We start from the raw sequence: 14,385 nt of genomic DNA on the forward strand, positions 1-14,385 counted from the left end.
CGGATCCTGGGACGGGTCAGAGTTGGGTCTCGTATCAGGGCAGCTAAACGACGCCGTTTTGGGTGTTGAGTGTTTGCCCTAAAACGACGTCGTACCAGGGGCCTTTAAAAGTCAATTTTTTTTTTGAAATTTCATTTTTCACTCTTTCCAGAAAAAAAAGGGCTGAAACCTCTATCTCCTTTCTCTGCAGCAAGTCTCTCTGGCTGGGCCCGTCGTCGTCCGTCGTAGATGCCGCAGCACCGGCCACCGTACACGGTGGCTGGAAATCGAAAAATGGTAAAATTTTGATTTTTTTTTATTTTTTAAAGTGTATTTATAATATATGTGTATGTGGGTAAATAGATTAAGAAAAAAAGAAAGAAATGACGGTAAGCAAATAACAATCACCTTGGGTTATTAGTTTTTGATTCTTTGTTTGGACTACTCCTGCTCTTTGCTATTGCTAATCTCTGTTCTTGCTTGTGTTTTTAAGATCTAGTACTGTTTTTTATTTCACCCAAAATGCCCAAAAAAAAGGTTTTTGCTTGTCTTCTTAAATAGCCATTACATCTCTTTTTCTTTTAATATCTGTCTATTCTTTGTTTAATGCTCGCAGGGGTGCAACTTGGGGCGGTGGATGTGACTAGCTTGCAGACGTCGGTGGTGGATGGGATGGGGAGCAGGTGCTAAACGGCTAGGGTTTCCTTAGCTTTTTTCTTTCGTTGTGTGTGTGGGCATGAGTAGGTTTGGGTCTTTGGGGTGATTTGGGTAGGTTATTTGTTTTGGGTGTAGTGGGTATTTAGTGGGCTTGGGTTTGGGTCTGGGTTTAGTAGGTTTTGGGGTTATTGGCTTAGTGGGTTTAAGGGTTTTGGGCCCAAAATTGGGCTTGTACACCTGATATAGTAAAGCTTCGCTCTTCTCACTTTCTTCTTGTCCACCACCTTTATCTCCTTTATGTTAGGGGAATACCTGTCACACATCCTCTATTTTTATTTTACCAATTTGTAAATGGTTAAGTATATGCAAACTAAAAAGATAGTGAAAACTCAGTATCTTTTTAACTTTTAAAATAGCAAAGAGAAGGCATTAGGATTTAAGATCTTATGAGCTTTGTTACTCGGACTCAAGTATAAGTATCAGTAAGGGTATGTTCAATTCTTTTTCAAGTTTTTCTATGTATTTGGAAGGTCCTTGGAAGAATATAACTCTGGAAACAGTAACATGTTTTCTTTCCAGATTGATAAGTCTAGTCTTAAATAACATGCTTTTGAGGCCTAAAAAAATAGAGTGCCGAAGAGTATAACTTGAATGTTACTTACAGTGGGAAGAGAGATTCAACCCAAACTCCTGCTACCATTCTCCTTATTCGGAATGTAGTGTTTAGGCCAGCATTACGTCTAGCGATAACAATCCCTTTTACAGTTGAAACTCGTCGCTTGTTTTCAGGTAAGGTACTTCCGGTTCTCACCGACAGTATACCAATTAAGTTAATATGCTCAAAAGCATGCAACTATCACATACAATAACAAGAACTCTATAGAAACATGTCATACCACTTTCAGTTGCACAATGTAGCCAGGTTTTATGTCAAGTATCTTCCTCTGCCCCTTCACTTCCTCCACGGCTTCCTTATCCAGTATCTGCAAGTACATAATTCGTATGAATCAAATCAAGGAATCAGGAATCAGAAAGAAAAAAACAATTCACCTTAGTAGGCAAAGACGAGTGACAGTTACCTGCATTATGTGCTTGGCAGTTTTATCAAGCCTCTTTAATTTAATTCGAGGAGGCACATCAGTTACTGATTCAGAAGAATCCATAGTAGTCGAGGCAGCTGTTGTCATACACCTACTATAAGAAGTAGAGACCATTCCAGCCAATGGAGACAAGCCTGGAACCGGCAATCCACCAGAACTACCTCGAGACATTAATTCTTCTGTTCGGGATCCAAATCTTGTCTTGTACAGAAACATTACACGCTTTATATACAAACTTATCACAAACTTTTGACTTACAAAAACATGAAAAGCCAAGCAACATGACTTCAAAATTTTCACTTACCAACAATTTAGCAGTCAAATTATACTTAACTAAAACTTAGAAAGGGAAAAATTCTTCTGTTTTGGATCAAACTTTTGTCCGCTAAACAATTTTACAAGCTTTATAAACAAACCAACCTCAAAACATTGACTTACAAAAACTAGAGAAGCCAAGGAGCATTAATTCAGATTTTTCACTTAGTAACAATTTAATAGTCGAATTATACTTAACTAAAGCCCAGAAAAAGAGTAAAATTTTAGGCAAGACAATCATTAACGCAAAACGAAAAAAAAAACTAAACTAAAAAAAAGATTAAGGGAAGGGAAAGTACAACATACTCTTAGAGAATGCAGGTTTAGGGAAATTTATAAATAATTAATAAGAAATTTATATGAATAAACAATTTAATAATATAAATAATACAAAATGTGAAATTTAATTTAATAATATAAATACTAGATATGAATAAAATTATTACTATTTAAGTTTAAGAATTTTTTTGGATGATATTTTATTTGGGATAAAGGGCGAGAAGTAAAAATTTTTGGGGAAATAAAAAGAGATGGGAGGGGAGCAAAATTTTGGAGGGGGGAGTGGGAGGGAGCAAAAGTCTTGGGCTAAAAAGTTTTGGGATTTGGGGTAAAAATGTAAAAATTATGGTTTTGTATTAGATTTATTCAAATTATTCAAGTTATTCAAATTCGAAAACTAAACTCGATTTGAACTCAAAATTCGGAAAAAAAATTCAAGTTGACTCGAATAACTTGATTCATTTAACTCGAAATTTGATTTTTTATTTTATTTTTTCAAGTTAAATCGAGTTTTGCTCACCCTTACTAACTAGTAGTTAAACCTAGACCATAGACTCTTGGGCTTGGAAAGGTATTCTTAGAGGAAGCGACATCTTGTGCAAGGAAAAGATGTTCAACTTTGAGAGCGTAAAAACTACTGCATCAATACGAATCCTAACTTCCCTCATGTTGATACTGTTAAACCACTTGCCCCAGCCATTGATGTTCATTCTTCCCTACTCTCCCACATCAACATCTAGATCAAAAGAAATCTTTAAACCTTATCAATCATGATCAAACCTCTGATGTAACACTCCTAACCCATATCCATCGTTGGAACCGGGTTTTAGAGCATTACTTGAGTTTACAGATCAAACAGACATAAATTTCAAATATTTCATATCATATAATATTCAAGTCAAAAAACAATCAAACTCATACATACTGTCCCTTATTTGAGCCCTCGAGGCCTAAAATACGCGTTAGAAACAAGTCGAGACTAATTCAGAAACTTGGAGAATTTTTCGGAATACATTAAAAAATTTTAAAGCTACAGGAGTCACATGGCCAAGTTACAAGCTCGTGTGTCTGGCCGTGTGGGCATTCGAAGTAGGGACACATGGTCGTGTCCTAGCCCGTATCGGTGCCCGTGTAACTCTCTGACTTGGGTCACACAACCAAGCCACACGCCCGTGTGCTAGACCGTGCACCCTTTTGAAATGGTCTTGTACGTCTGTGTGCTAGCCGTGTGTCTCACACGACCAAGTCATACGCCCGTGTGTCTTAGCTGTGTGGACCTAAAAGGTGCCTTGAATAACCAATTTACTATTTTCTACATGCTCGGGCATTAAACAACTCAAAAACCATTCGTTTAACCAGTTCAAAACATGATCAAATACGTTCAAAACATACCAAAACAACCATCCTAGGTGCCTAATGTAATAGCCTAAATTTTCAGTGGTGTCGGAACAGTGATTCGAGATCACTAAATCCGACAAATGAGTAGAAAATATTAATAATTTAGTGAATATAAGTTAAGTGTGAAGTTAGGAAAAAATTTTGAAATAGCTAATAGTGTACTAGAAATATAAATTTAAAAAAAAATTAGAATAGGAAACGAGATATCGAGAGTTTAAAATTTTTTAAAACGAGCCATAAATATTTTTATAAATATTTATGGAGTGTTAATAAGTTAGTATTAAAGTTTCGTCAAGAAGTTTTAAAGTTTCGATAGTTAATTAAGTAAAAAGGATTAAATTGTAACAAATGTAAAATTATGGGAAATGATTAAATAGCTTAAATGATAAAAGAAAGAGGGTTTAAAAGGAAATAGACCCAAGGTCTATTTGGGCTGGACGGCAAGGTGCATGAAATCAGCAGGAAAATTGATGAATTAACGGCAAAATTGGAATATTGCAAAATTTACTTAATAAAACTAGGACTAAAGTGGAATTATCTAGATTTCTCATTATTTTTCTGCATTCTCATCAGCAAAAAACACCATAGAAGGGTTTTCTTCAGCTGGTTTTTCATATTTTTACTGCAAATCGAGAACCCGAAGCAAGTCAAGGAAAAGAAAAAGTAGCTGATTAGTCCCTGAACTTTCACAAATTTTACAAATCGACCCAGGTAAGTTCATACGGTTGAATGTTAATGATTATATGTTAATTTTATGAATTATATAATGTATGATGAAATATATTTATTGATGAATAGAGAATAAAATAACAACCTGAAAATCGAATAAATGATCAAATTAAGCGGAATGTCGAATTTGAGTACTTCTGATCAATGACAAGTGATAAGTGGTAGCCTCAGCTACACTTATCTGATTAGTGATAAGTGACAAGTGATAAGTGGTAGCTTAGCTACACTTATCTGATCAGTGACAAGTGATAAATGATAAGTGGCTACACTTATCTGATCAGTGACAAGTGATAAATGATAAGTGGTAGCTTAGCTACACTTATCTGATCAGTGACAAGTGATAAGTGATAAGTGGTAGCTTTAGCTACACTTATCTGATCAGTGACAAGTGATAAATGTGATCAGTGTAAGACCGTGGCACGACTATGACTTCAAAAAAAAGTGATAAGTGATCATATGCAAAACCATAGTTATACTATGGAAGTGAAAGTGAAGTACTCAATTTTCCGTAACCATTCCCTAATTTGGTTAAAGAATGATATGTGACAAATGGGCCCAAAAGAATTAAAGGAAATGGATAAGTGGTAGTAAGTTTATACAAGGGAACTCACCAATGACTGTGGTTGATAGGTGAATTTAATAATTGTGTATATTGTATAAGTGTATAAATATTTGGTAAGATTTATGTTTTATGCCTATGATCTTACTAAGCTTTTATAAGCTTACTTGAGTGTATACAATGTCTCTTGTAGATTGACGTGGAAGTATACGGAGGATCGGATCAACACAGAGGATCACACTATCCAGATTATCTCCGGTAGCTTTTGTAAATTTCCTTTTTGATTTATATGGCATGTATAAGGTTTGATGATTATATAAATACTAAGACTTGTTTAATAAATATACATTAAAGTAAAGAATGATGTATATGTTAAATAGTGTAGTTATAATAGAAGTATAATTTGGTATCAAATTGATTGAAATGAATTGGTTGGTTGGATTGGTCTCGGTTTTAAAATTTGCACGGAATGTTAGATATTTATAAAGGGGTTATATTGAGCAAAAAAAAAATTTGGGATTTTGCGAAAAATTCCCTATGGTTTCGATTTAATTCTGGTTTAGTCTCGAAGTATGTTTTGGGCTTTGGAGGCCCATCTAAAGGACGTCATGACATGTTTTAGTAAATGAATAGTATTTAACTCGTATTAATGGAAAATTAATTCGGTAAACTCTAGTAATGCCTCCTACCCTATTCCGACGACGAATACAGGTAAGGGGTGTTACATTTAGTGGTATCAAAGCCCGGTTTAGCTTGTCCTCGAAACATGTGTTATGTGTAAAGTGTTTAGAAATACATGCCATATAAATCTGTGATAGTATGATGTGTATGATCCGATCTAATCTTTGTCATTTTTATAGATACTCTCCGATTATAAAGATGTCAGATAGACCTGAACGTACTGAACAAGAGGAAGCTAACAGTAGAGTGCAGAATTCTGAACAAGGAACAAGTAGTGATATTCCAATTTCTATGATGCGAGAGCGAGAATTTAAAAATATGATTTATGGAGTTATGAATCAGTGGTATAAGGAGATGATACAAGAAAGAAGTCAGTCTCAACCACCTCCTCCCCCTACTGCACCACCTGTGGTACCTCCGGTTGCTCCTCCACCTCCTTCAATAATTGAAACTAGTAAATGTTCTCCGATTGAAAAGGTTAGGAAGTTTGGAGCTGAGAAATTTCGAGGGAGATCAGATGATGACCCTGTAAAAGCTGAGTATTGGCTACAGAGTTTGGTAAGAATTTTTAAACAGATGGCTTGTTCTCCAGAGGATTATCTACGATGTGCTGTCTCATTGTTAAAAGAAGAAGCATATAACTGGTGGGAAACTGTGGAAGCTGTAGTACCTGTAGAGAAGCTTACTTGAGAATTTTTCCAGAACGAGTTTAAAAAGAAATATGTGGGGAAAAGATATCTAGACAAGAAAAAGAGAGAACTTCTTGATCTACGGCAGGGAAATAAGTCAGTGGCTGAATACGAAAGAGAATTTGTCTACCTCAGCAAATATGCTCGAGACATTGTACCAACTGAAGAAGAAATGTGTATCAGATTTGAAGAAGGGTTAAATGATGAGATTAGAATGATGATTGGGGGTAATGAAATACGAGAGTTCGTTGTTCTATCAGACCGTGCTCAAAAGCTTGAAGAAGTATATACCAAAAAAATACAACGAGATCGGAAAAATAAAGAGTCATTTAAAAGAGGTGCTTCTAAGTCATTTTCAGATTTGCCGGTGAAGAAATTTAGAGAAGAAATTAGTCGAACTACATCAGTGCCGGGAATATTGGGTAGAGGTAGATCAAGACAATCTGATTTCAGGGTATTTGATAGACCTGCAGCTAGTGTGAGCAGTGTTCAGAATACTCCCCGGCCTAAGTGTCAACATTGTGGAAGACATCATTTCGGTGAATACAGGACTAAGATGGGGGCTTGTTATAAATGTGGGGCTACTGATCATCTTATTCGAGATTGTCCCCAACTGTAAAAAGATGAAGTGGATCAGAAAGAGATACAGAGAACCACTCCCCAAAGAAGTAGACGTTCGGGCCAGAGAAGTGCTACAGGGGCTACCCGTTTGGGTATGAGAGAACCAGTTAGGCAATCAGAGAATAGAGCACCAACACGTACCTATGCCATTCGAGCAAAGGAAGAGGCTACGGCTCCTGATGTAATTGCTAGTATTTTCTATCTTTATGATGTTACCGTTTATGCATTAATAGACCCTGGGTCTACTCATTCATATATTTGCACTATGCTAGCATCTGAAAAGAAGTTATCTGTGAGTCCACTAACTATGATATACAAGTCACTAATCCATTAGGTCAAAGTGTGATGGTTAATTTAATATGTCGTAATTGTCCACTGAAAGTGAAAGGCTGTAAATTCCTTGCTGATTTGATGTTGTTACCCTTTCGGGAATTTGATATTATTCTAGGGATGGATTGGTTAACAAAACATGATGCTGTAGTGAACTGTCGAGGGAAACGGATCGATTTGAAAAATCAGACAGGAAAAATGATTTCAGCTGAGTTTGGAAATATGAAAGATAATGTCCGAATTATTTCGGCCTTTTCAGCTTAAAAACTAATACGAAAGGGTAATGAAGCATATTTTTCTTATATTCTTGACACTCGATATTCTGAATCAAAGTTGAAACAGTTGCCAGTTGTTAATGAATTTGTTGATGTGTTTCTTAAGGAATTGTCGGGTTTACCGCCAGATTGTGAAGTTGAGTTTGTGATTGATGTGATCCCAGGAACAGCTCCAATATCCATAACACCATACAGAATGGCACCGACGAAATTAAAAGAGTTGAAGACTCAGTTACAAGAATTGTTAGATAAGGGGTTTATTAGACCGAGTACATCTCCTTGGGGTGCACCTGTTTTGTTTGTGAAAAAGAAAGATGGTTCGTTGAGATTGTGTATAGATTACAGACAGTTAAATAAGGTTACAATCAAGAACAAATATCCTTTGCCCCGCATTGATGATTTGTTCGATCAGTTGAAACGTGTTGCTATGTTTTCAAAAATTGATCTTCGATCTGGGTATTATCAGCTGAAAGTTAAAGAATGTGACGAGCCAAAAACTGCCTTCAGAACTCGATATGGTCATTACGAGTTTCTGGTAATGCCATTTGGTTTAACTAATGCTCCTACTGCATTTATAGACTTGATGAATCAGATTTTTCAACCTTATTTAGATAGATTCGTGGTTGTATTTATTGATGATATGCTGATCTATTCGAAGACCAAGCCTGATCATGCACAACACTTGAGAAGTGTGTTACAGACCTTGAGAGAAAAGCAGTTGTATGCAAAGTTCAGCAAGTGTGAATTTTGGCTACATGAGGTTGGATTTCTAAGTCATATTGTCTCAGCTGAAGGAATTCGAGTAGATCCAAGTAAAGTGTCAGCAGTGGTGAATTGGAAAACTCCAAAGAACGTAACAGAAGTGCGGAGTTTCCTGAGATTTGCGGGATACTACCGCCGATTTGTTAAAAATTTTTCAATGATTGCTTTGCCGATGACTCGACTACTTCAAAAGAATGTTGAATTTGTATGGTCTGAAGAGTGCCAACAAAGTTTTGATTAGTTGAAGAAGATATTGATAGAAGCTCCAGTGTTAACTCAGCCAGAATCAGGTATACCATATGTTGTGTATAGTGATGCATCTTTAAATGGTTTGGGTTGTGTTTTAATGCAGTCAGGGAAAGTAGTGACATATGCTTCTCGACAATTAAAACCGCACGAGAAAAATTACCCTACCCATGATTTGGAGTTGGCTGCGATTGTGTTTGCTTTAAAAATCTGGAGACATTATTTATATGGGGAAAAATGTTATGTGTATACCGATCACAAAAGTCTGAAATATTTGATGACACAGAAAGAGCTGAACTTGAGACAGAGACGATGGCTCGAACTATTGAAAGATTATGATCTTGTTATTGATTATCACCCGGGGAAAGCTAATGTGGTCGCTGATGCACTTAGCCGAAAATCATCATTGTTTGCACTTTGAGCAATGATTGTTCATTTGTCTGTTAATGAAGATGGTTTAGTATTTGCAGAATTGAAAGCAAAATCTACATTCCTTCAACGGATCCGTGAATTACAGAGTGATGATCCGAAACTAGTGTTGAAACAACAAACGGTTCAGGATAATTTGAGTTCAGAATATAGCGTTGATGATGGTGGTATGTTGCGTTATCGTAATAGAATTTGTGTTCTAAATAATCCAGAATTGAAAAATGATATTCTTGCTGAAGCTCATAATAGTAAGTATTCTATTCATCCGGGTAGTACAAAAATGTATTGCGATTTAAAAAGAATGTACTGGTGGCCTGGTATGAAGCGAGAGATTTGTGAATTTGTTGCAAATGTCTAATCTGTCAGCAGGTGAAAGCAGAGCATCAAGTACCAACAGGTTTATTACAACCTATTATGATTCTTGAATGGAAGTGGGAACACATTACGATGGAATTTGTATCAGGATTCCCTGTGATTCCGAAAAAGAAAGATTCAATCTGGGTTATCGTTGATAGATTGACAAAGTCGGCACATTTTATTCCAGTCAGATCAAATTTTTCATTGGAGAAGTTAGCGGAATTGTATATTTCTGAGATTGTGAGATTACATGGAGTTCCAGTATCTATTATTTCGGATCGAGACCCGAGATTTACTTTGAGATTTTGGAGTAAATTACAGGATGCTTTGGCCACTAAATTAAATTTCAGTACAGCTTTTCATCCTCAGACAGACAGGCAGTCAGAGCGAGTGATTCAGATTTTAGAAGATATGTTAAGGTGTTATGTACTTGAGTTTGGCGGCAGCTGGGAAAGTTATTTACCTTTAGTCGAATTTGCTTATAATAATAGTTATCAAACTAGTATTAAAATGGCATCATTTGAAGCTCTGTATGGAAAAAAGTGTAGAACTCCATTATATTGGTCTGAATTAAGTGAATGGAAACTAATGGGAGTGGACTTGATTCGGGAAACCGAAGAAAAAGTTTGTATTATTCGAGATTGTTTAAAAGCTGCATCTGATCGACAAAAATCATATGCAGATTTAAAGAGAAGAGATATAGAGTTTAATGTGGGTGATCGTGTATTTTTGAAAGTGTCACCATGGAAAAAAGTTTTACGGTTCGGTAGAAAGAGAAAACTCAGCCCACGATTTATCGGGCCATATGAAATTATTGAAAGAATCAGTCCGGTAGTTTATAGATTGGCTTTGCCCCCGGAGCTTGAAAAGATTCATAACGTGTTTCATGTGTCTATGTTGAGATAGTACAGATCAGATCCATCACATGTAATTCCTTATACAGAAATAGAACTCTAACCCGACATGACTTATTCAGAAGAACCGATGAAAATTATAGATTGGGAAATTAAAGAGTTAAGGAACAAACGGGTACCGTTAGTAAAAGTGTTGTGGCATCGACATGGTGTGGAGGAGGCAACCTGGGAAACAAAAGAATCAATGAAGTCACAATATCCGAACCTATTTTCAGGTAACAAATTTCGAGGACGAAATTTCTTAAGAGGGGGAGAATTATAATAGCCTAAATTTTTAGTGGTGTCGGAACAGTGATTCGAGATCACTAAATCCAACAAATGAGTAGAAAATATTAATAATTTAGTGAATATAAGTTAAGTGTGAAGTTAGGAAAATTTTTTGAAATAGTGAATAGTGTACTAGAAATATAAATTCTAAAAAAAATTAGAATCGGAAACGAGATATCGAGAGTTTGAAAATTTTTAAAACGAGCCATAAATATTTTTATAAATATTTATGAAGTGTTAATAAGTTAGTATTAAAGTTTCGTCAAGAAATTTTAAAGTTTCGATAGTTAATTGAGTAAAAAGGATTAAATTGTAACAAATGTAAAATTATGGGAAATGATTAAATAGCTTAAATGATAAAAGAAAGAGGGTTTAAAAGGAAATAGACCCAAGGTCTATTTGGGCTGGACGGCAAGGTGCATGAAATCAGCAGGAAAATTGATGACTTAACGGCAAAATTGGAATGTTGCAAAATTTACTTAATAAAACTAGGACTAAAGTGGAATTATCTAGATTTCTCATTATTTTTCTGCATTCTCATCAGCAAAAAACACCATAGAAGGGTTTTCTTCAGCTGGTTTTTCATATTTTTACTGTAAATCGAGAACCCGAAGCAAGTCAAGGAAAAGAAAAAGTAGCTGATTAGTCCCTGAACTTTCACAAATTTTACAAATCAACCCAAGTAAGTTCACATGGTTGAAGTTTAATGATTATATGTTAATTTTATGAATTATATAATGTATGATGAAATATATTTATTGATGAATAGAGAATAAAATAACAACCCGAAAATCGAATAAATGATCAAATTGAGCGGAATGTCGAATTTGAGTACTTCTGATCAGTGACAAGTGATAAGTGGTAGCCTCAGCTACACTTATCTGATCAGTGATAAGTGACAAGTGATAAGTGGTAGCTTTAGCTACACTTATCTGATCAGTGACAAGTGATAAATGATAAGTGGTAGCTTAGCTACACTTATCTGATCAGTGACAAGTGATAAGTGATAAGTGGCAGCTTTAGCTACACTTATCTGATTAGTGACAAGTGATAAATGTGATCAATGTAAGACCGTGGCAGGACTATGACTTCAAAAAAAAGTGATGAGTGATCATATGCAAGACCATAGTTATACTATGGCAAAGTGAAAGTGAAGTACTCAATTTTCCGTAACCATTCCCTAATTTAGTTAAAGAATGATATGTGACAAATGGGCCCAAAAGAATTAAAGGAAATGGATAAGTGGTAATAAGTTTATACAAGGGAACTCACCAATGACTGTGGTTGACAGGTGAACTTAATAATTGTGTATATTGTATAAGTGTATAAATATTTGGTAAGATTTATGTTTTATGCCTATGAACTTACTAAGCTTTTATAAGCTTACTTGAGTGTATTCAATGTCTCTTGTAGATTGACGTAGAAGTATACGGATGATCGGATCAACACAGAGGATCACACTATCCAGATTATCTCCGGTAGCTTTTGTAAATTTCCTTTTTGATTTATATGGCATGTATAAGGTTTGGTGATTATATAAATATTAAGACTTGTTTAATGAATATACATTAAAGTAAAGAATGATGAATATGTTAAATAGTGTAGTTATAATAGAAGTATAATTTGGTATCAAATTGATTGAAATGAATTGGTTGGTTGGATTGGTCTCGGTTTTAAAATTTGCAGGGAAGGTTAGATATTTATAAAGGGGTTATATTGAGAAAAAAAAACTTTGGGATTTTGCGAAAAATTCCCTATGGTTTCGATTTAATTCTGGTTTGGTCTCGAAGTATGTTTTGGGCTTTGGAGGCCCATCTAAAGGACGTCATGACATGTTTTAGTAAATGAATAGTATTTAACTCGTATTAATGGAAAATTAATTCGGTAAACTCCGGTAATACCTTCTACCCTATTCCGGCGACGAATACAGGTAAGGAGTGTTACACCTAACCAATGTACCCTCATTGGTACTACATTTATATCATCAAAACATATCATCAAAGCATCATTCAAATCCAAATTATAAACATACCAAATTCAATCCATTTTGCCTAATTTATAAGCACTTAAACACTAACTTAAATTCACATGCACATATCTAAATTTGGTTCAATTTATTATGCCATAATATGGCTTCAAAAACAAACACATGTTTATATATATACTAACCAGCATTAAGCTTATAACCTCATTTACAATCAATCGACAAAATAACTATTATTTAGAACCCTAGATACAGGCCGACACAAAAGGTAAACATCACCACATTTGAGTTCGAGATCGTTGTTGGATGCTTAATTGGCAATCAAAAGTGAAGTATCTAACCTGCGCACGAAAAAACAAAATCATATACTAAATAAAACTCAGTGGTATTTCTATAATTCGAATATTTAAAAACAAGATGATATAATTTGCACAATTGAATTTTAAGCACATATTAATGTCTAATATCATGACTATCATATGTTATTATATTTAATTTGTTAAATAATGTCCCAATTCACACAATTGATATATAAATAGTTATTCACATATCAAATCACATTTATTACAATGGCATTAGCCATTTAATAATCAACTCATGAATACATCATTTTATATCAACCTTAATTCTCATCATTTGCTATATAACAGCTTTTCACAATTTGATCCACATATCATTTAAACAATAACATTATCCATTCCATATCCAATTCATGAGTACATAACCCATGTATCTCATTTTCATGTTTCAAATTACTATCCCATTTTCAATTCACATACAATATCAATCATAGTACCATTTTATTTAATTACCCCTATTAACATGACTTGGACTCGGACGGATACACAGATTCAACCAACACACCAGTTTGGCACCCAATGCCTCATCGGATAAATCTGAAGTATTAACCGCGGCCAGCGCTATATAAATTGACACCTAGTGTCTCATCGGTTAAACCAAAGTAAATTAGCACCCAGTGCCTCATCGACTCGAGGTTGAAGAAATCTGTAACGAACCACAATTACGGGTATCAAAAATTGAAGGTTTAAGTCCATGTTTTTGTAAACCCAAATTCGTAAATATTTATTAGAAATATTTATGAATGATAGTTAAGTGATTAATTAGGGTTTAATTTAGTGAATTAGCTTGAATTAAGAATAAATAGGAGAAAGGACTAGATTGCATAAAGAGTAAAAGTCTAATTATAGACTAAAGAAAGGTCAAGGGACTAAATTAGTAATTAAACCATAGGTGACAAGTGTATGGTAATAATGAAATACATGTGGAATTAATTTTAATCATAAATGTATATAATTATTAAGAATTTACTTATATTATAAGTAAATTATATTATATTATATTATATTATATTATATTATATTATATTATATTATATTATATTATATTATATTATTATTAAAATGTATTAAAGTAAATAAAGAAATAAAAGAAACAAAACAAAGAAAAGGAACAGAGAAGGCCAAACGAAAATAGAAAGAAAGAAATGAAAAGAGAAAATTGAAGGCTTAGGGTTTAAAGTTTGATTGGTAAGTCATTTTAGTCTCTTTTCTTGTAATTTTAGTGTTTATGGAATCTTAGAAGCATAAATCTACATGAATTATGTTGAAAATTAGAAATTGAAATTTTAGATGTTGATTAATTTGAACAATTGAATGAATTATGAAATAAAGTGATAGAATTCAAGTTAGAAGTGAGAGAATGATTGAATTGTAAAGAGAGATAAGCTTTGTTATAGTAGGGACTAAATTGTTTAAATTGTATAATTGATGTTTTATATTGAATATTAAGAGTTG

The 14,385-nt window shown here is 34.3% G+C and overlaps 1 protein-coding gene across 1 annotated transcript; it reads right to left on the bottom strand.

Annotated features, from left to right (window-relative positions):
* Window positions 1-397: 397 nt before the first annotated feature.
* On the bottom strand, window positions 398-1,907 carry LOC121211459 (50S ribosomal protein L19, chloroplastic). The gene is made up of 4 exons (XM_041084226.1): window positions 1,716-1,907; window positions 1,531-1,619; window positions 1,299-1,430; window positions 398-948 (listed from the first exon to the last, which is right to left on the bottom strand). Exons 1-4 carry the CDS (start codon window positions 1,905-1,907, stop codon window positions 822-824), a joined length of 540 nt encoding a protein of 179 aa, XP_040940160.1. The 3' UTR covers window positions 398-821.
* Window positions 1,908-14,385: the final 12,478 nt, after the last annotated feature.

This window comes from Gossypium hirsutum, chromosome A12 (genome assembly GCF_007990345.1).
Source record: "Gossypium hirsutum isolate 1008001.06 chromosome A12, Gossypium_hirsutum_v2.1, whole genome shotgun sequence".
Taxonomy (NCBI): domain Eukaryota; kingdom Viridiplantae; phylum Streptophyta; class Magnoliopsida; order Malvales; family Malvaceae; genus Gossypium; species Gossypium hirsutum.

Excerpts from the sequence above, each read along its gene's own strand:
- LOC121211459 (XM_041084226.1), bottom strand. The coding sequence starts at position 1,907 with ATGTCTCGAGGTAGTTCTGGTGGATTGCCGGTTCCAGGCTTGTCTCCA. Across the intron at positions 1,620-1,715 it reads CTGCCAAGCACATAATGCAG|ATACTGGATAAGGAAGCCGT; the intron begins GTAACTGTCACT and ends ATGTACTTGCAG. Across the intron at positions 1,431-1,530 it reads ATTGTGCAACTGAAAGTGGT|CTTACCTGAAAACAAGCGAC; the intron begins ATGACATGTTTC and ends AACCGGAAGTAC.